The 20,599-nt window shown below is 36.7% G+C and overlaps 1 protein-coding gene across 2 annotated transcripts in view; it reads left to right on the forward strand.

The window, feature by feature from the left end:
* Nucleotides 1–16,219, forward strand: part of PIK3C3 (phosphatidylinositol 3-kinase catalytic subunit type 3) — a 140,950-nt gene extending 124,731 nt beyond the window's left edge. Inside the window, exons 24-25 of one of the 2 annotated variants that reach the window (XM_004752236.2) lie at nucleotides 5,348–5,473; nucleotides 15,412–16,219. In XM_004752236.2, coding sequence (XP_004752293.1) covers nucleotides 5,348–5,473; nucleotides 15,412–15,426 — 141 coding nt within the window. In that variant the 3' untranslated portion in view covers nucleotides 15,427–16,219. Of the gene's footprint in view, nucleotides 1–5,347; nucleotides 5,474–15,411 lie in introns of those variants that run through there. The other variant, XR_006602097.1, reaches the window with a different exon arrangement.
* Nucleotides 16,220–20,599: the final 4,380 nt, after the last annotated feature.

Genomic DNA, 20,599 nt, shown 5'->3' on the forward strand with positions numbered 1-20,599 from the left:
CTTCCAAATATTGTTAGGCCCTCCTTTTTTTTTGCATTGATTTATTCAGGACTTGTTTTTTGATGTGTACTTTAAATCCATTTATCTTTGGTCATATAGTCACTTTTTCCTGATTCCACTCAAGTTCAGAGGTCAATTATGAAAGTTCTCTAGTGGTATTTGTTAAATTGAGACTTCCAATTTCTTCTGCTAGTTATGTTGTTCTTATTAGATCTTTTGTTCTATTTCTGTTTCTCTTTAGAAAATTACTGATTTTAGGGGCACCTGGGTGGCTCAGTGGGTTAAAGCCTTTGCTTTCAGTTCAGGTCATGATCTTAGGGTCCTGGGATTGAGCCCTGCATCGGGCTCTCTGCTCAGCAGGGAGCCTGCTTCCCCCACTTTCTCTGCCTGCCTCTCTGCCTACTTGTGATCTCTGTCTGTCAAATAAATAAATAAAATCTTTAAAAATAAGGTACAGATTTTTATACCTTGTTGAAATCATAGTTGCTAACATTACTTCAAAGTCTTACCACTTGGAAAATTTTTGTGTTGACCTCATGAATGAAGACTAACTACGGAAATAGGGTAGCATATTTGAAGCTGAGAGAAGTGCAGATTATTTAAATTACTTGAGTCATCATAACGAAGTACAACAATATTTTCTTGTCTCCATAACTTAATTTAGTATATATCAGTTTTGTTTTAATTTTTTGAAAATTGCATACTTACATATGAAATACATGATATTTTAAAATCAGATTTATTTATTTCTTAGAAAATACAATTGCCCAAAAATATGAGGTGGAATCACAATTTAAAACATATGATCATGAATCACAAACATCAAGTACCTGGGAGTAGTAGGTTAGTGTGCTGCTCTGTGCTTTGTGCCATAGGAAGCTTCCACAAAAGTTGCTTGAATCCTTTTAATAATTTAGTACAAAGTTACCCAAGTAGTCTAATAAAAATAATGCATATTGATATAAAGCAAAGTGGTATGTACAAGTATAATTAAAGCATGGTGGAAGACTAATTTCCAAAAATGAGCAAATAGATCATACTAGTTTTTTTCTTTTTTTAAAGATTTACTTACTTACTTTGATAAATACTTACTAGTATTTATTTAGCTATTTACTAAGTGTCAAGCACTGTCTTAGTGCTTGAGTTATAGTAATAATAAAACAAAATTTTCTGCCTTCATGGAGCTTACCTTCTAATAAGGGAAACAGAAAAGAAACAGGGTAAAATGAATAAAATATATAACATAATAATCATGATTAGTGTTTAGAGAAAAAATAAATGAGAGAGGAAAATTAAATGTTGAGTTGACATTGATTTTGGAAATTTTAAAATTTGTGGCCAGGAAAGGCTCATGAAGTAGGGTGTGTCAGTTTTTTCTGAATAAATGAAAAGGAGATATCTTATGAACATGTGGTATGGATAAAACATTTTAGTCAACTCCTGTAGATTGTCCTAGTGAATAAAGGGAAGTTAAAATATTTGAGATAAGAAACCTACGTATTCAGAAACTAATGTAACGTTGTATGTTGACTATACTTCAGTTAAAAAAAGAAAAGAAAACTTGTATTTTCTAGCATATTATTAACTTTGTTACTAGGGAGAGTGTATTGATAAGACAATTGCCTATATTCAGAGAGTTTTAAATTTGCTTAGCTTCTGATATAGGTGAATCTCTATTAAAAAAATGGGGTGAGGGAGAGAAATAGAATAGTTTAATGGATAAACATAACTACTTGATAGTGCTTTTTCATTTGTGTTTTCTTTAAATCAGTAATAAGGAAATCTTTTAAACTTTGGTAATAAATTTATTCATAGTAATTTAATGAGGTAATACTATTTTGTGTTGAAGAATAAATGGATGTGTTCTTTCTCTGATTTTTTTTTTAATTTTATTTATTTATTTGAGAGTGAGAGAGCATGAGCATGGGAAGAGGCAGAGGAAGAGGGTGAGAGAAGCAGACTTCCCACTGAGCAGGGAGCCAGATGCTGGGCTTGATCCCCATGTCCTGGGACCATGACCTGATCCAAAGACTGATGCTTAACTGACTGAGCCACCCAAACACCCCTCTCTAATTGATTTTTGACTAACTTTAAAACAAACATATATATTACAAGCAGCTACAAATTGTGTGAAGATCTCTTTCAAATGAACTATAAAATTAAATTACCTTTGGTGCATACAAAGTTTGTTTATTAAAACATACAATCCATTGGAGGGAAGGGGTGGCTGGGAGATGGACATTGGATAGTGTGTATGTTGTCGTGAGCACTGTGTGTTGTGTAAGACTGATGAGTCACAGACCTGTGCCTCTGAAACAAATAATACATTATATGTTAATTTTAAGAAACTCTAAAAAAATTAAATTAAAAATTAAAAAAAATACAAGCCGTAACATCCATGCACATTGAATTTTTGTAACGTAGCTTTTATTTTTCTCTACTAGTCCTGTGTCTTATTACAAATAATTATAACATTAATTCTCTTTTAGCAGTAGTTGGATAGGGGTTCAATTTTTATAATTTTTCTTTTCTTTTTTTTTTTAAAGATTTCAATTTATTTATTTGACAGAGAGAGACAACACGAGCAAGTAGAGTGGGAGAGGGAGAAGCAGGCTTCCTGCTGAGCAGGGAGCCCAATGCCAGGCTTGATCCCAGGACCCGGGGATTGTGACCTGAGCCAAAGGCAGACCCTTAACCAACTGAGCCACCCAGGCACCCCTTATTCTTTATTTTAAATTCTGGTTTTTATTCATGTAATGGAATTTTTTTGTTCTGTTGCAGCTCAGATAATCAAATGAACTCAGCAAGGAAATAATGTTTACATTAAAACTCTTCCTTTTATTCTGATGAGTGAAAATTTTTCCTTTGTTGTAATCACTTCTGTGATTAAATTATTAGGAAATGAGTACAAGGAAAAAATTTAAAATTCTAATTGGAATTAAAAATATTTAATAAGGAATGTCTGCTTTATTATTTTAACAAAAGTTACTCTTATTTCAGAGATGCTAAATACTAAATTATTTTAAGCAAGAGTCTTTTTTATTAATGAATGTTAAATTAGTCTTGTAATGATGTATTTTGAGCTTTGAAAGACAAAGGGTAAAGATTACATATAAATGAAATCTCTGTGTTCCTTAGGAAAGACAGTATAGTTTAGTCTAGAAATGTGTTGCAGGGTTTTTGTATGGGGCATATACACATCTGAGAGTGTGGATGCAAGAAGAATATACATCAAAATGCTATTAAAGACAAAATTTAATATTTAGTACTAATTGGAATGTTAGACTGTGTATGTGTGTGTATGCATGTGTGCACACACACATGAATAGACCTAAACTATAACCTGAAGAGCAGAGAGAAAGTATCTTGAAGAAAAGGATTAGAACCTTAAGGATCTATGGAACAGTAACAAGTAGCCTGGTCAGTATATATGATGCCAAATCAGCCATTTATATGCAGTTAAGGGTGGCTTTTTCATATTTGGTAAATATGAAATATAAATATAAATATTCTATGCAAAATACATATAGTCTGTGTTGTAGCACTTATAGAAGCATGTAAGTTTTGATAAATTAAGCTAAAGTTTTGATTTTCCTGCCCTATAGTTTTTTCATGTCCTTAAAACTAGTTCCAGACTTATCAGACATCTTTTTTTATTTTTTTTTTTTAAGATTTTATTTATTTATTTGACAGACAGAGATCACAAGTAGGCAGAGAGGCAGGCAGAGAGAGAGGAGGAAGCAGGCTCCCTGGTGAGCAGAGAGCCCAATGTGGGGCTCGAACCCAGGACCCTGGGATCATGACCTGAGCCAAAGGCAGAGGCTTTAAGCTGCTGAGCCACCCAGGCACCCCATTGTCAGACATCTTAAATCAAAGAAAATAAAGGGTTAAACTCAAGGAACTGATGCACCATTGGGATTCAGAAGTGGGAGAGCTAGTTCATTCAAGATATTCCTTAAGACATCCCTCCATTGAACTGTCCTTCACTTTTTAGTGAAGGACACATCTTTTTTATCCACATCTTTTTTACTTCCCCATCCTGAAGCTGCAGAGCTGTTGGATCATCTGGCATACTCCCAATCTAGTGAAGAAATAAGTGCAAATCAGGGCCGTGGGTTGTTCTACTGTGTCCTTCTTAGTTTCCTAGTAGTTAAATTCTGTACTTAAAAGGAAGTACTAAATGTGACTACTTTTTAATTGCATAGAGACATTTTCTCCTTGCCTGCTTTTTCAAAAGTATATTTGGGTCACTTACAAGAGGAGAAAGGAGTAGAGTTATAATGGTTATGTGCAGTGGCATGAGATTATCTGGCAGCATGAGACCCTTGCCATCAGTGAAGGGACTCTGGGTTGGTTGGCTTCATAAACTCGCTCTGCCTTTGTTTCTGCATCTTAGAGGTAGAGGCACTGTCTACCTGAGAGTCAGGTGAAATACTGCATGTGAAATGTTTTTTGCACAGAAAAGTCATTCAATTACATTGGTTTTTATTTTTTAGGAACCATTCTCATGTATGTCTCTACTAATTTTTCTAGTTATTCTTATAAAAATTCTAGTTATTGTTATTGGGAGTCATCTGTAACTTTAAATATGAAATAAAGGAAAATTCTTCTCTGGAAATTGCAGACCAATTGAAGTAGTTCTTGGCAGAAGTATAAGGAATTGCTGTAGGAAAGGAGACATTCTGGAATATCTTAATTTTGCCAGTGATTGACGTGATTCCTGTTCTTGTAGAGGAATTGAAACGGTGTGGGAGAATATTACTATAATCTCACCTTGGTATTTTCATTTAATAATAAGTAACAGGGATAAAGTGAAGGAGATTATTAGCAAATATGTCCCATTTTAAATTTTACACAATAGTTCTAGCTTTGAAATGCAAAGGAAAAAAAAAATAGGGGCCCCAAGCTGGCTCAGTCAGAAGAGCATAGGACTGATCTCAGTCGTGCGTTCAAGCCCCATGTGGGGTGTAGAGATTATTTAAATAAATAAAACTTGAGAAAAAAAGAAATGCAAAAAAGTAAAGCACACTTTTGAATTAAAAGAACAATTTATGTTTATTGTCTTATATCTGCAGCACCTGGCAGAATCATGTTTACTGTTTATTTTTTCTTAAAAAAATATCTAACAACCAACAAAGAAAGGGTGATTAAAGAGCATATAGCAAAAACAATAAACTTCACTCAAAAGAATAATAATATTCAGAACTTCTTGTACTTTATGGATTACTTCTTTGTCATGGAAATAGGTCATAATAGATTGTAACAACATCTATATCAATCTGATGCTGTCTCTTTAAATTGAGTCCTTATTTTTCATTCAAAAGACTAACCTACTGTGACCTCATAGGTTCAGGATAAATTCCGGCTGGACCTGTCTGATGAAGAGGCCGTCCATTACATGCAGAGTTTGATCGACGAAAGTGTCCATGCTCTCTTTGCTGCAGTGGTGGAGCAGATTCACAAGTTTGCCCAGGTAAGTTCTCTGAAGGTAGTGCAATTGATCTCAGCTTCTCTGTGTCCTACCCCAGAGTCCTCAGGGAGTCATGCTTTTCTCCTGCTAGTGATGTCTTCTCTGCATTTTGTCAAGACTTTTTGACATCAGCCAGCTGATATGAATGTGTTGCATACATTATTAACTCTGAATCATCCCACTTAAATTTTTATGGTTGTTAACCAGACTGCGGAGTATCAGCATAGGTATTTGTTTTTTGTAGTCAGTGGTGATTGTAAATCTTTCTTGAGAATGATCTTGAGTCTAGCAGAGGCCTTGGCAAGTGAGACTTGAACTCTTGTTGGGTTTTGACAAACAGAGAAGTGCTAGGAAAGGAGTATAGAAGCTGAGAAAAGCAGTGCATACCACGCACTGAAAAAGTCTATCTGTAGACTTACTGTTAGTAGAATCTTGCATGCAGATGTCTGAGGGAGACCTTTTCACACTAGCCTGTGATGGTAAACCCCAGGTTTAAAACCTGGTTTTATTATGAGTTTCCTAATGAGGATGATTATGAAAATGGTAAGCAAACAGAAAAATTAGGCTCCTTTCCCTTCCACACACTCACACTCTTCTTCTTGCACACTCCTTCCTGACTTTGCTTATTCTATTATAATTTTACTAATCGCCTGTCTACTTTGCCTTCTTCCTCACCCAGTACTACTGAGTCACTAAGCCTTTTCAGTTTAACCATTTCCTTTTTAGTTTAACCATTTCTTTAATTATCCTTTTCTATCATTTTCTGACTACTAAAATTTTTTGTTCAAGATTTTATTTACTTATTTGACAGAGAGAGATCACAGGTAGGCAGAGAAGCAGGCAGAGAGACAGGAGGAAGCAGGCTCCCTGCTGAGCAGAGAGCCCAATGCAGGGCTTGATCCCAGGACCCTGAGATTATGACCTGAGCTGAAGGCAGAGGCTTAACCCACTGAGCCACCCAGGAGCCCTCCAACTAACATCTTAATCCATTTTTTGTTCTTTAAGATATCTTGGATAACTAAAACCCTTTATAATTCTTCTGTAGTAGTTTTTTCTCCAAGCATTTTTTATCCTTCTAAATATCCCAGTCGGATATATTTTCACAAAATAATGTCTTTTTTTTTTTTTTTTCCTTTTTAAATTTCAGGGTGTACAGTGTTTCCTCATTGCTTAACAGTGAAGTCCAGGGCGCCTGGGTGGCTCAGTGGGTTGGGCCGCTGCCTTCGGCTCAGGTCGTGGTCTCAGGGTCCTGGGATCGAGTCCCGCATCGGGCTCGCTGCTCAGCGGGGAACCTGCTTCCCCCCCTCTCTCTCTCTGCCTGCCTCTCCATCTACTTGTGATTTCTCTCTGTCAAATAAATAAATAAATAAATAAAATCTTTAAAAAAAAAAAAAAACAGTGAAGTCCATTCTCTGGCAGCTCAAAGCTTTCTAGGATATTGTATTCCAAGCTACTCTCCAAGGTGTTTCCCTAATAACCTCTCTGAATATTTTGTTCTTTTCTGTCTCTGTGATTACTTTGCAGCTGCCATTTATTCAGCATAGAATATCCATCTTCTTCAGTGAATCTTTGGTAAACTTCTGCCTACCAAATCTAAGCTGTTGTCTAAGATCTATTCTTAATGTCACTTTGATCTTCCTCTGGAAATTTATAGGACTTTTATCTTTATTATGAGTTGCACTTATATTTTGCTTTCTATTATAGATACTTGGATACTTTTTTTTATAACTCCTAAAATACAAATTTCTTGAAGACGGGGCTCTGTTACTCACATATTAGCACAGTGCTTTATCTACTTAAAAAATATCCAAGGAATGTAAAGGAGTTTCTTCCTGTAAATGTTAGCTTATTCTCTTTTTCTGGCTTAACAAAAGTTTCTTCTCCCAGAACACCAGTTGGGTCCTGTCATATTACAGGGACCAATCAGGGATTGCTTCCCAGGTTATTACTCCTAACCGGTCACCTCTCAAAGGAATAAGCTGATTCAGATGGTCAGTGATTTGTCTAGCTAATGGTAGATCTGAGTCTCCATATAGCACAGCAGGGTATTTTGGAGCAATCAGGGATAGAAACCAAGAATGGGACAATGACTTCGCTAACGTCATGTGACTAACAAGGAACAGAATCAAGACTTGAACCCAAATCTTTTGACTCCCATATCTAGTATTTTTGAAACTTGTTTTCTTGTCAGTGTCTTGCTTACTGCTATATTATGTTAGGAGTTACTGAAACTTTCCCAGGCATAGCCCTCATAATCCACTTACTTTCCCTCTCCCTTTTTGTGTGTACACTCTTTTTTTTTTCTTTTTTAAAACTCAGATAGTTTTAATATGCTTGAGGTTAGTTAACTTCTCTATCTTCCCTTTTCCTTTAGAGTTGGTCATTTATATTTCATTTTTGCTCTGTCCTTATTACAGCTGAACAAATTTCTCTCCTTCAAGAGTTTTTATTCTTGCATACTTCAAGTTTCTCAGTTTTCTTCTTTAGTTCCTCAGCATTTACTGTATAATAGAGCTAAAACTCCACACTTAAAATTAACACTGCTGCCTGACACCTCATTTCAGATTATCTGTAGCTGTATAACAAACTTGGACTCACTAGCTCAAAAAACAATAATGATTTATTATTTATGATTTTTCAGTCAGGATTTCAGCCATATCCCACCTATATGGCTCTTTTGTTTCCTGTTACGTCAGGTAGGTTCTCTCATTCAGCTGGTGATTGGGTTTTTCTGAAGGATCCAATAGGTTTCACACACCTTCACTTTGGAGCTGCTCTAAATGGTCTGTCTCTGCTTCTCTCACTGTTCCCTACTCTAGCCAGGGCTGCTATTCTGCATGATGATGGCTGTCCCCCCAAGGAATGTGAAAGCGGGGCAGCAGGCCTCTTAGAGCAAGTCAGGAGGCCAGCCCTGGCTCTCAGGGACAAGAGAAGTGTGTACTCTGGAGAGGGATTAAGTATGGCATCCTTGAAAACTCAACTGCCACTCATCTAATACATTCTAGCTTAAAGTTTGAGCTTTCATGCAAGGTCTGTGAATGAACTTGTGGTATACTTTATTTATTTATTTATTTTAAGATTTTATTTACTAATCAGAGAGAGAAAGTGAGCGAGCGAGTGAGAGAGAGAGTGTGTGTGAGTAGGGGGAGAAGGAATGGGAGGAGGAGACTCACCACTGAGTAGGGAGCCTGACGTGGAGCTTGAGGCCAGGACCCTGAAGTCATGACCCAGGCTGAAGGCAGATGGTTAACTGACTGAGACACCCAGGTGCCCCTGAATTAGTGGTATACTTTAGTTTAGTTTTGAAATTGTTTTGTCAATTTATGAGAGAGAGAGAGAGCGAGCGAGCGAGCCTGGGACTGAGACGGGATGGCCAGGGGGAGAGGGAGAGAAAGAATCTAAAGCAGACTCCCTGCTGAGAAGGGAGCCTGATGGGGAGCTTGATCTCATGACCTGAGACCATGACCTGAGCCAGAATTAAGAGTCCGATGGATTAACTGACGGAGCCACCCAGGTGCCCCAGAAGGACTACTTTTTAAAATTCCTTGTATTAAAAATACAGGAGAGAAAAGGCTAGATTAAAAAGGGACCACATTCTTATTTGAAGGAGGTAGTAACAGAAGGACCTTTCTTTACCAATGTCTCTGGGCCTCAGTTTCCACATCTGTAAAGTGATTGGCATTGAGATAGAAACTAAATTTGATCTCTTGTCAGAGATAGACACAAAGGTTAACTGCTTTCCGCATATAAAGCTGATCTTAACTATTGCCGAGACTGAAAGTAAATGAAACCCTCAGCACCGATGGTTAAATTACGAAGATTGTTCAGAACCAAGAGTTAATGCATATACCTTTTCTATTCATAGAGAAAATAAGAATATGGCTAATAAATTGGTAATAGAGGTGGATGTACTCTTAACTTACACTTGGGAAAGATAATTTTATAAGCATGAACTAACAGAGGATTATATTTACTGGAAAGAAATATTAAGTCTTTCTTAGGTTTCTATTTTTTAGTTCTTCATTAAAATGGTAGATAAGATGTAGTAATCCTGGATAAATAGTTATTTTAAATTACTTTGGCCTTCGTCATTACAAATTCTCTCAAACTAGGTTAGATTCTTAATAACAAAATAGTACTTTTTATCTAAAATCAAGACCATAAGGGGGTGCCTGGGTGGCTCAGTTAGTTAAGCATCTGCCTTTGGCTCAGGTCATGATCCCAGGGTCCTGGGGTTGAGTCCTGCATCGGGCTTCTTGCCCAACAGGCAGCCTGCTTCTGCCTCTCCCCTTGCCTTGTGCTCTCTCTCTCTTGTGCTCTCTCTCTCTCTGTCAAATAAATAAATAAAATCTTTAAAAAAAGAAAAAAAATCAAGGCCGTAGCAGCATGAATATGAATTAAGAGCAACTATCTAGATGATTCCAGCAATGTAGAGACCACCAGTGTCATCCTAGATAGGTAATAGTGGAGACTTAATACAGCATGAGTATTTATATAGACAAAATTTTTTACATCATCATATCTCAGTGCTCCATTTTACAGTGAGAGATAATCATATCTGGGACAATACCTTTATTTATTTGAGCTGTGTTTCATACAGTACTTCATTATTTTTTAACATTATATAAGCTCTACTGTAACCACAAAAGTGAGTTTTAACATTTTCCCCACTTAAAGATGGGTGGGCTGACCCACATAAAAAGTTGTTTCCTAGCTTACCAAATTCAAGTCTTTACCAGAATATCCATAATATTCTACATCCTAAGAAATGAACTTGACAATGCTTGGGTTTCGTTAAATAAGTCACCACTGCCTGTACTCATTACCTGTGCCTATATTCTTGTGCAGCTGAAACAATATCAAAATCAGAGTAACCCAAGGATGTTTAATTTCACTGGAATTTGCTTAGGCATTGAAGATTACAAGAGGTGCTAAATACAATTTTAACCTCATGTAAATCTTTTCAAATTAAGAAATTACGGAGCATAGCTATTTCTTTTTAAAGATTTTATTTATTATTTTATTTTAAAAATAGTGGACAAGCAAGTGAGCATGAGGGGAAGGGCAGAGGTAGAGGGAAAAGCAGACTCTGTTCAGAGCACAGAGCCCAGTGAGACCCCCAGGATCCTGTGATCATGACCTGAGTCAAAATCAAGAATTGATTACCTGACTGAGCCTTCCAGGCACCCTGAAGCTTAGCTATTTCTTTCTTTCTTTCTTTTTTTTTTTTCTTAAAGATTTTACTTATTTATTTGACAGACAGAGATCACAAGTAGGCAGAGAGGCAGGCAGAGAGAGAGGAAGGGAAGCAGGCTCCCTGCTGAACAGAGAGCCCGACGTGGGGCTCGATCCCAGGACCCTGGGACCATGACCCGAGCCAAAGGCAGAGGTATCAACCCACTGAGCCACCCAGGCGCCCCTTAGCTATTTCTTAATTAATCTCTGCAGTTTATTTTTTCTTTGAATTGACACTTCTAGATGCTGTATATTTTCTAAGTAGTGACTATATATTTTCTAAGTAATACTTAGAATAAATGACATGCACGTGCAAATCTGGATGATCAACATCTATTTTTTTGGTCACTCATAACATTTATAATAAGGATGTATACTGCTAATTGATTTAGGCTAATTTTACTGCATTTCTGTTAATCACTGTGGATTCTAGGACAATTTTCTAAAAATGGAGGTAAAGTAATTGATACATGTTAACAAAAATTATAGTTGTTTCAGCATAAAAGAAATTATAGTCTAAAAGAAGACTATAAAATTGCCACATACAACTATTATATTGCATGCTGAAAAGACTTATTTTCTTCCATCGTACCATTCCGAAGGAAGGGTAGAGATTAAACACTGCAATATTTGTTGCCTAGCAACACCCACCTATTAGTGATACAAATTTTCCACTGAAAAACACTTTTATTTAGGTCATTGTCTTTGAGATTGCATCATCAGAACTCTTGTCCCCACTGAAATGATCTTTAAAGGGCTTTCTACTCTTGTCCGCACAGAAAGGTAGAGGTCACTTAGTTTGTGTCATTTACTGCTCTAAAACTAGCCTTTGGTTGGTAATCTCTCACATGACAGCCCGTTTCTTCTCTGTTTCTGCTTTCTCCTGTCTCTCTCTCTCCACTGATTGATGAGAGAAGGCTGAAGAGCGAGGTGTGGTTTCCGTTCATCTTAGTACATACTGATCTAATTAATTGAATCTTGGTAGATTAACCAGGGTTAGAGATGTATTTTTTTGTAGACAGAGTAAAGCAGTAAGAACAGATGGCATTCAGAAAGTTTACCGAAGTTCCAGCTCAAGTTACTGGGAGCACTGCTTTACATTTGGTAAGAATCCTTAATTAACCCCCGTGATGTTCAAGGGGAGAAAAGCTCAGATCCAAGCAGAGGGGCACATGAACATGCAGTCATATATTATGTGCCTTTAACTGAAGAGAATTCAACTTTATATATTTGTGGTGATTTCAAAGACAAACCAACAGTGAAAGGAGACAGACAGTGTGGTTATTCTGCCTCATGTTTTTTTTTAAACAGCATATGTCCTAATAAAGGTGAGAAGAGCTGCTTCAGGAATGTTTCAGATCCCAGGTGTCTCCTATGACATGACACCTTGCCATGCTGAGTGTGACTCCCAATTACTGGGGATTCTCGTTTTTTTTGTACAAGGGGGCTTCTAAGTGCAGGCCATCCATCTGCCCCTTCTGCTGCTCAAAGAAACCCTAGGGGTTTTTTTTTTGCATTAGTATTAAGGGAAAAGCTTCCTGTTCTGAACTTTTGGAGAGATGACTATATGTAATGTGTTGCCTTCTGAGGAGTTTTTTTTGTTTTGTTTTATTTGAGTAATTTTGTTTGTTTATGTTCCTGTTTTACCTTTATGTGCTGACCCTAACACCTCAGCCCCATGTAGGATGTTTGGTCTGTAACTGCTGTCCTCTCTGATCTACTTTGAGAGCGCATAGATGCAAAAAATAACCTACGAGAAGAGAATAGAGCATTTTTCTGAGTTTATGTTATGTACCTTATTTTATCATTAGGAATAAAAAAAAAAGTATAAAATATTTAATTGAACAAAACAAAAAGTATTGAATTCTTTAGCCAAAGAGAAATTTTTCTCAAAAACCAAGCTTTTCTTTTTAATTTAGTTAATAACTTTCTAAAGACATAGATGATTCCCAGGCCAGTGGCTTAAATAAATAACTATCACAATACCATTATATCATATGAAAGTATTTTGTATCATTTTGTGTCCCAGATCTATTCCTCATTTATCTGAATTATCCTGGGAGGAATAAAAATTAACAACAAAGAAACAATAGTAATAGTAATAATTACAGCCTATTGTACACTTAGAAGTATGAGAAATTACATAAAGAACTTTCTCTGTATCACCTTTTTAATCCTCACGCCTGTGCGTGAATTACCGGGCCTTTTTTACAGAAGAGAAAAACCAAGGCTGAGATTAAGTAACTCATGGTCTTAGGGTTAATGTGGGACAAAAGTACAGATTCAAACCCAGACCATAGGTTGTAGAAATAGTAGTTTCTATATCATGTTTTTCTTGATACATATGTTTAAGCTTTAAATTATTAGAGATGAGTGGATTTTGTTGTGAGTTGTGAGTTTTAAAAAATATACTTGTAAATTTAAGAAAATGATCTTTAACTTTTCTCTCCTTAATGTTTCATCTGCCCCTTAAAAGGAAAAAAAAAAAACAAAACAAAACAGCTATGCAAATAGCTAAGAGAGTGTGCTATAAAAAGGAGTCATTGGAACCAGTTAATCCCAGATAAATATGATAAATGTGGGGTAACATTTATTTTGCACATTGACCATAAGCCAGTCCTGAATTTTATTGCCCCCCCACATGCTCTTGGGTGGCTGTGTAGTCAGCCCTGCTGCACGAGTAGTCATCAGAACCCACCATGTTTAAAAACAGCATACAGGCACATGTGACATTACAAATGTTTTAAAGTCTTAAGAATAATTACTGTAATAGCAGCAGTCAGCAGAGTGCCCCATAATTTTTGGCTAAAATGCCCTACAGTTTATTTTTTATCTGTAGAGATTTAATTTCCTTGTCTTCTGGGGGGCAAGTTTTCAAACACTTGAGTATGATCCATGGTAAGATTTGTCTGTTTGCTTCATTAACTGCTTTTAGGAAAGTTAGTTGTCTTGCTGTTGTTTCCCTGCCCCTCTGTTGTATCAAACCCTTTTATATAAATTCATCAGGGAGTTGAATGTTTTGGGACTGACTCTGCTACATAGTATTACTGAATTTTTTCCCCCCGCAGACAGACGCTCACAAGTATTTAGGTGACCTGTTAGAGTGTTCAGTAGTAGTGTTTCTCCCACACATACAAACATACGTATCCACATGTGTGGATTTCCTTGTTTCCAGGATATTTAGACTTCGTAGCATGTCTGTGAGAACCCTCCACAGTGTGGCTCTAACCCGCATTTTCAACTTCAGTAATCTTCCACCAGCCTTCAAAAAGAAAGAGTCTTCTTTGTAGCTCTGATGATTTACCCCCATGGCTCTTTCTCATACCCAATAATTCCCTCAACCCCCCACAAACAATCCACCTCTGCTTGTTGCCTGGAATGAGTTTCCCACCCATTGCCCAACGTTTGGATATAGTTGTGTGTGTATGAGTGGTGACCTGTGTATGAGCCGTATAGGTCTACAGGCTTTTTTTGTCTTGAATATCACAGGGACTCTCACAAAACCTGAGCTGTTCCTGTCACATAGTAGGCAACAAATAAATGTATGTGATTTTATATACGTGCCAACAACCATTTGAGAAGTTTATTTTTATTTTCTCTGATATTGTCTTCTAGAAGATATTTAAACAACTTCTTAAATCAGAAATTATATTCCTTTTAAAAGCATTAAAGCTGAATCTTACCATATTATTGCTAGAATCACTTTAAATTGTATCAGATTAAAATCAGTCAACATCTGTCACATTTTTACACATATACATGAATATGCACACATACCCACAAATATTTGTCAGTGAGGGTTTTTTTTCCCCCTTCATTGTTTTTTCTTAGAGTAATAGTGAGGTAAAGTTAATGGAAACAAAATTATGTTGCCCATGTCCAGCATTCTTATTTCCTCCAAGATGTTGCCAGCATATATTTTACTGAACAAGGTGGCGCATGAGTTACGGATGACTCAGTTATGTTCACACAAACAATTAAGAGTTGTCCGTACTGGGGCGCCTGGGTGGCTCAGTGGGTTAAAGCCTCTGCCTTCGGCTCAGGTTGTGATCTCGGGGTCCTGGGATCGAGCCCCACGTTAGGCTCTCTGCTCAGCAGGGAGCCTTTCTCTCTCTGCCTGCCTCTCTGCCTACTTATGATCTGTCAAATAAAATCTTTAAAAAAAAAAAAAAAGAGTTGTCCGTACTGGGAGTGGTGACTGGCAGCATCCGTACATGTTAAAGACAACCATTAACCCTTGCAGATTAAATTTATATTAGCCAGTTCTCAGAAGTAATGGGTAGCATTCTCTGAATTTCACTGAATGCTAATTTTGAGAAATAATGAAGAGAGGTACAGTGTTCCACATCTCTTTATAAGCAATATCTGAGGTAACTGTGGGGGTGCCTAGCATAAAATAGGTACTACAAACATTGGTTTCTTTCATTTCCAATTGATATTTTAATATCAAACACTGTTATTGTGTTGGCCACCACACAGTCCATGACTGGGCCTCCTTGTTCTTTCAGGACTGCTGTCTTTGATTTGATTCCAGATCGGTTCTGGAATGAAGTGGGTGCACTCTGTGGAATAAGTTAACAGCTTTTCAGTAGCTAAAAATGTCATGCCAAGAACTAAGCATTTTTTAGAACTATAGACTCTGTTGTTTGTCTTTCTTTGTGAAATTGAAGCTAATTACTTTCTACTTGTTTATCTTTTTTTTATAGTACTGGAGAAAATGAAATTGGACTTGGCACATCAGGATGTTTGGCTCTGTAAGAAAACTACTTTAGAAGCAACCTCTGTATAAGGAAGACTTCTGAGTAACAAGAGAACATTTGATATTCAAGATACCATATATCCTAAATGTTACATGGTGCCTGAATTTAATTTCTTTGGATGTCATTGCTTAAATATGGTCTTGAAGGGTTTGTTTTGAAATATTGTATATATTTATTTTCAAATATACACATTGTTAATAAGCTAAGAAGTGAGAAATGTATTCCAGGATCATGTACATATTATAAGAGTTCTGGAAGAATTTTATGTTGAAATAGTAAAATATTTTAGTCTTTGAGTTTGGAATGTCCTTTTTAAAAAAAAAAAATAATCTCTTCACATCAGAACAGTAGTTATGAGTTTGGATTATCTCAGTCAAGAAGACTTTTTTGGTTTGTCTTTCCCTCCGCCATTTCCCTCTCTCTCCCCACTCATGTTTGTTTTTGCTTAAGTTGTAATACTTGAAGCTTTACATATTGTGGCTCATTCTTTTACAGTTCAACAATTACTACATATACGTCAAATAAGACAGTCATTTTCTCTCACTTTTAACTATAAATCTTATTTGAAAACTATGGTTAGTTTACAGTTCTCCTACCTTGTAAGTACATCAAGCAGGATATGTAAATGTAGCAATCTGAATTACTTGCCAAAAGGTCATAATGACAGCAGCTTTTAGTGTTGAGCCCAAGATATTTTTACATATACCTGTAAGCATAAATTGTCTTTCTGCAATAAATACATTTTTGATGCAAACTTACTTTTCAAAAGGTTTTTGAAATAGCTTTACTAGACCTTAATGTAATACATCCTTTCTGATTTAAGCAATATGATTTCTTATCTTTTAAGACTAAAAGTCCTGCTGATTCATCCAGCCTCCTTGCCTCATGGAACTTCAGGAAAAGAGCACGTACAAAAATAGAAGAGTAACACTATCCTAATCCTTGCATATTAATGTGTGGCATAGTCATGTGATTTTGTTTTGGAAGAAAAACAGTATCTCATTCTTTTGGTGCTGAATATTAATATCCAATAACAGAAAAGATTAGAAAGTTAAATGGAGGCACGGTTTCAAAGAATGCCCTTAATTACAGTGTTTGTTTGTTACCACATCCTTGTATCTGGGAGTTTGGCCCTTTTTATTTATTTATTTTTTTAATTTATTTATTTTTTATTTTTTTTTTTAAAGATTTTATTTATTTATTTGACAGAGAGAAATCACAAGTAGATGGAGAGGCAGGCAGAGAGAGAGAGAGAGAGGGAAGCAGGCTCCCTGCTGAGCAGGGAGCCCGATGTGGGACTCGATCCCAGGACTCTGAGATCATGACCTGAGCCGAAGGCAGCGGCTTAACCCACTGAGCCACCCAGGCGCCCAGTTTGGCCCTTTTTAGAGTGGGGTTCCCAGCTGGATAGGAAGCACATAATTAGGAGACAACCTAGAGGCTCATGGAGTATGGTTTTTGGGAAACATACATGCTGATTTGAAAACCAGAAAAGATGAAAAGATCTCTGCAAACCATCATAAGAGAGTGATGCCCATATGAGCTGGAAGCTCCATTCTCTATCTTGATTTTTCTGTGCTTGACATGTTTATATCACTTTCTGTTGCCAAGAAGTTCTGAACCCATCTGCATTCTCATTCTTTGAGTTCTATTTCTCTATTTCTGTTGGCTTTGAAAACTTTTCCTGAAATGGCCCTGTTGAAAGTGGCCAACCTTCTGAACTCTTAAAATTCCTTTTTTTCTTTAAGATGTATTTTTTATTTGAAAGAGAGAAACAACGCACACATGGCTGCGAGGAGGGACGTGTGGAGGGAGAGGGAGAGTCCCAGGCAGGCTCCGTGCTGAATGTGGAGCCTAACTTGGGGCTCGATTTCAGCACCTTGAGATCACAACTTGAGCTAAAACCAAGACTCCAATGATCAACTGACTGTGCCAGCCTGGCGTCCGTCTTATAATTGTTTACAGTTTTTTAATTGGCATTTAGTAAAGGTGTGTGTTTTTATTATACTTGCATCTTCCATTTCAGAGGTTTGGCAAACTTCTTCTATAAAGGGACAAGGTAGTAAATATGTTAGCTTTTGGAAAGCATATAATCTTCATCACAACAATTCAACTCTGCTGTTAGAGAAGAAAAAGCAGCCAGAGACAACCTATAAGCAAATGGGCCTGGTCAGATCTGACACTTGGGCCTTAATCTGTTGATCCATTTGAACTAAGTATAAGGCAAAAACTTACCATCTTACCCTTTATAAACCCCACTGCACTTTGCATAGATAGTAGTATGTTTATAGTATGCCTCTATGAATTATTTTGGACCAATACAAAATTCTATAAGGGCCAACACAGTTGTTAAGGAGAGTTGATCATGAATAACCTTGTATTCAGTGCAAACTAGATAAGAATTATATGGGAGACAATGTTTTCTAAGGAGGAAGATGAGTATTGGGTAAGGAAAGACCATCTTTGAAGACAGACAGTGGCCATCGTTTTGCTGAGAGCATTTTGGCTGCGGGTGGTGAGCCTACATCAGAAACAAAAGTGATTTATCAGTCCCAGTTTCTATTGCTCAAAGCAACCTCTTTGCTCCTACTGTTTTCCCCAAACTCCATTGTTTTTCTTGTTCAGGGATCTTTACCGTGTGGTCTTTAGGTCTCTTGATTGTCATTGCCTTTCACATTCTGTCAGTGTTTGACTTTTGAGAACTGTGTGAGGACATGGTGTTTTAATCCAAAACTGTGGGTACCCTAGTCATGTACTTCAAGTATTCAGAGTGACAGTTCTGAATGGGGGAGAAAAAATGTTAATGGCAGCTGCTGAGAGTAGGGCTGCAAAGGTGAAGAAGGAAGTAAAGTGTGATTCACATTCCTAAAGCTAAAGTGTTGATAGCACCCGATTTCTGCCAGTCTCTATACACCAGGGTTTGATGTTCCCCAGCTCACTTATATTACAGAGTTTTCAGTTGAGTGTGTAATGTACTAACAAAAGTGGACATTATAAGGCCTTATGGTTACATATTAGGACTCTGCCAATTGCTTCATGTGTTTATCCCATTATTCTATATAACAGTCCTATGAGATAGAATTGTGTCCCCGTTTTCCAGAATTTTAAGACAACTGAACCATCGATCCAAAGTTAGGCTGTACTTGAGAGCTGAATTGGGATCTGAAGTTGAATTACTTAGATTCCAGTGACCACATTTTGACCATCAAATCCTCTTGGCCTTCATTTCTCACTGAGTCAGTAGTGACAGCCCTGTCTTCTAGTATGTACACGTGTGTGAATGTGGCCCATTAGACTGGGATCCCCCAAACAAAATTCCATTTATTTGTTTGTTCATTCATTTATTGATTTTGTTTACTTTCATGAACAGGGTTGCCAAAGATATAGGCAGTAATCAATAAAATAAATTAAAAATTCCTGAGAAAATAAATTGAAGTGAATTTCAAATTTATAAAAATGGAGTTGTATCATCATACCACATATTCATACTTGCCTTGGCATATATCATTCAGTAAAAACATAAGGTTATATAAATCTTAACCATGCAACTGTTAACCTACCATCATGATGTACTTTATATCTTTGCACATAGACCTAACATTGCAATTAAAAAAAAAAGCCAGATTGAGACTTAAAAGGATTTTTAAAAAAATAAATTGCAGAAACAGCATGGACTATCTTTAATTAAATACAGAAAGTATATTGGTTTGCCAAAATGAATAATCTGATTTATTAACATTTCACCATAAAAAAATACATGCCACTGGACTGGGATGGAATCCTGGAAAAGAGAAAGGACATTAGCTAAAAACTAAAAGAATATAAATAAAGTAGTAGTTAAAAAAAAAGGAATGAGTAGCCTCAGAAGGTAGTGAATGTCCCACCTGGGTGACCACCAGAGAAAGTGAACTGCATCAGAAGGTGATCTTCCACCTGAAATGATTCCTCAGCCCTCTCATCTTTTCTGACCTTGACATTTTTTAAAAGTACAAAGCAGATACTTGTGATATTAATTTTCCTCAAGGTTGACTCATTTTTGGTAAGGATACTTAAGTAGTGCCACGTTCTCAAGGCATCTTACCAGCAGGCACAAGAGGTTCCTGGTGCTGGTAATTGTTATCCCTTGGTTAAGATAGTTTCCAGCTTTCTCCATCCTGAAGTTAACTTGTATTTGACACATAAAATAAGTAATTTGTAAATTCTAAGAGGAAGCATTTTGAAACTATGTAAATATCCTGTTCTTTACCACACTTTTACCCACCAAGTTTAGCATGGATTGATGATCCCTGCCTGAATTAATTATTATTATGGTGAAAACTAAATAGTTTTTTTAAAACTCTCTTGTGCTTCTATACTTGTTAGTGTTCTGCTGTAAGATAGAATTCTCCTTTCTGCATTAGAAAAAATAAGCATTCATTTGCTTATATTAAAATGGATTTTTATCTATTATACAGTGCATTCCTATATTATTTATTTTGATGGTAAAGTTCCCCCAGAACTGACTTGTCTTCAAGCTGGTGCCTGTGTCTCCTGACATAGCCCCAATATTCTCTGAGTCCCTTTTTACTTTTTGCACAAGATGTTCCAGGCTCATCATCTAGCTTCTCTGCCTCAGCCCTGAAGTCAGCCACTTCTCCAAGGAGCCCTGGTTCTTTCCTGGTCTGATTTTAGCAGATAACTCCCCAAATAAAAGATCTGATTTTTTTCTAAAATAGAAGTTAATTTAGCAGCCCAGTATTGCCATTCTAAAACTCGAGTTTGAATAGGGTGATATGGATATAAATAAGCTCAGAACAGTGTAATCCATATATGAATGAACCACAGAATTTAACTTGAATTTAGCTGTATTTTCAGTTCTCAGCTTTAGATCATCACCATCTGCCTTGAGACCATGAGGACTAGTCTTATTATTATGCTCTTTATCTCTGATGATGTTAGTCACCACAAGACACTCAGACCTCCCTAAAGTCATTTCCTTATACCAGAGTCTGTCGTTCCCATATAGCTTTAGACAATCCCATCTCCCAGACCTTTGGGCTTCCTTGGTCCGTCGTCAACAAAATTAATCTATGAGCTCAAAGTTTACCTATGTGCTGTATAACTAGATACTGCTGATGTATATATTTTTTCTTTT

The sequence above is a fragment of the Mustela putorius genome, unplaced genomic scaffold (assembly GCF_011764305.1).
Source record: "Mustela putorius furo isolate JIRA1106 unplaced genomic scaffold, ASM1176430v1.1 tig00003858_pilon_pilon_pilon, whole genome shotgun sequence".
Taxonomy (NCBI): domain Eukaryota; kingdom Metazoa; phylum Chordata; class Mammalia; order Carnivora; family Mustelidae; genus Mustela; species Mustela putorius.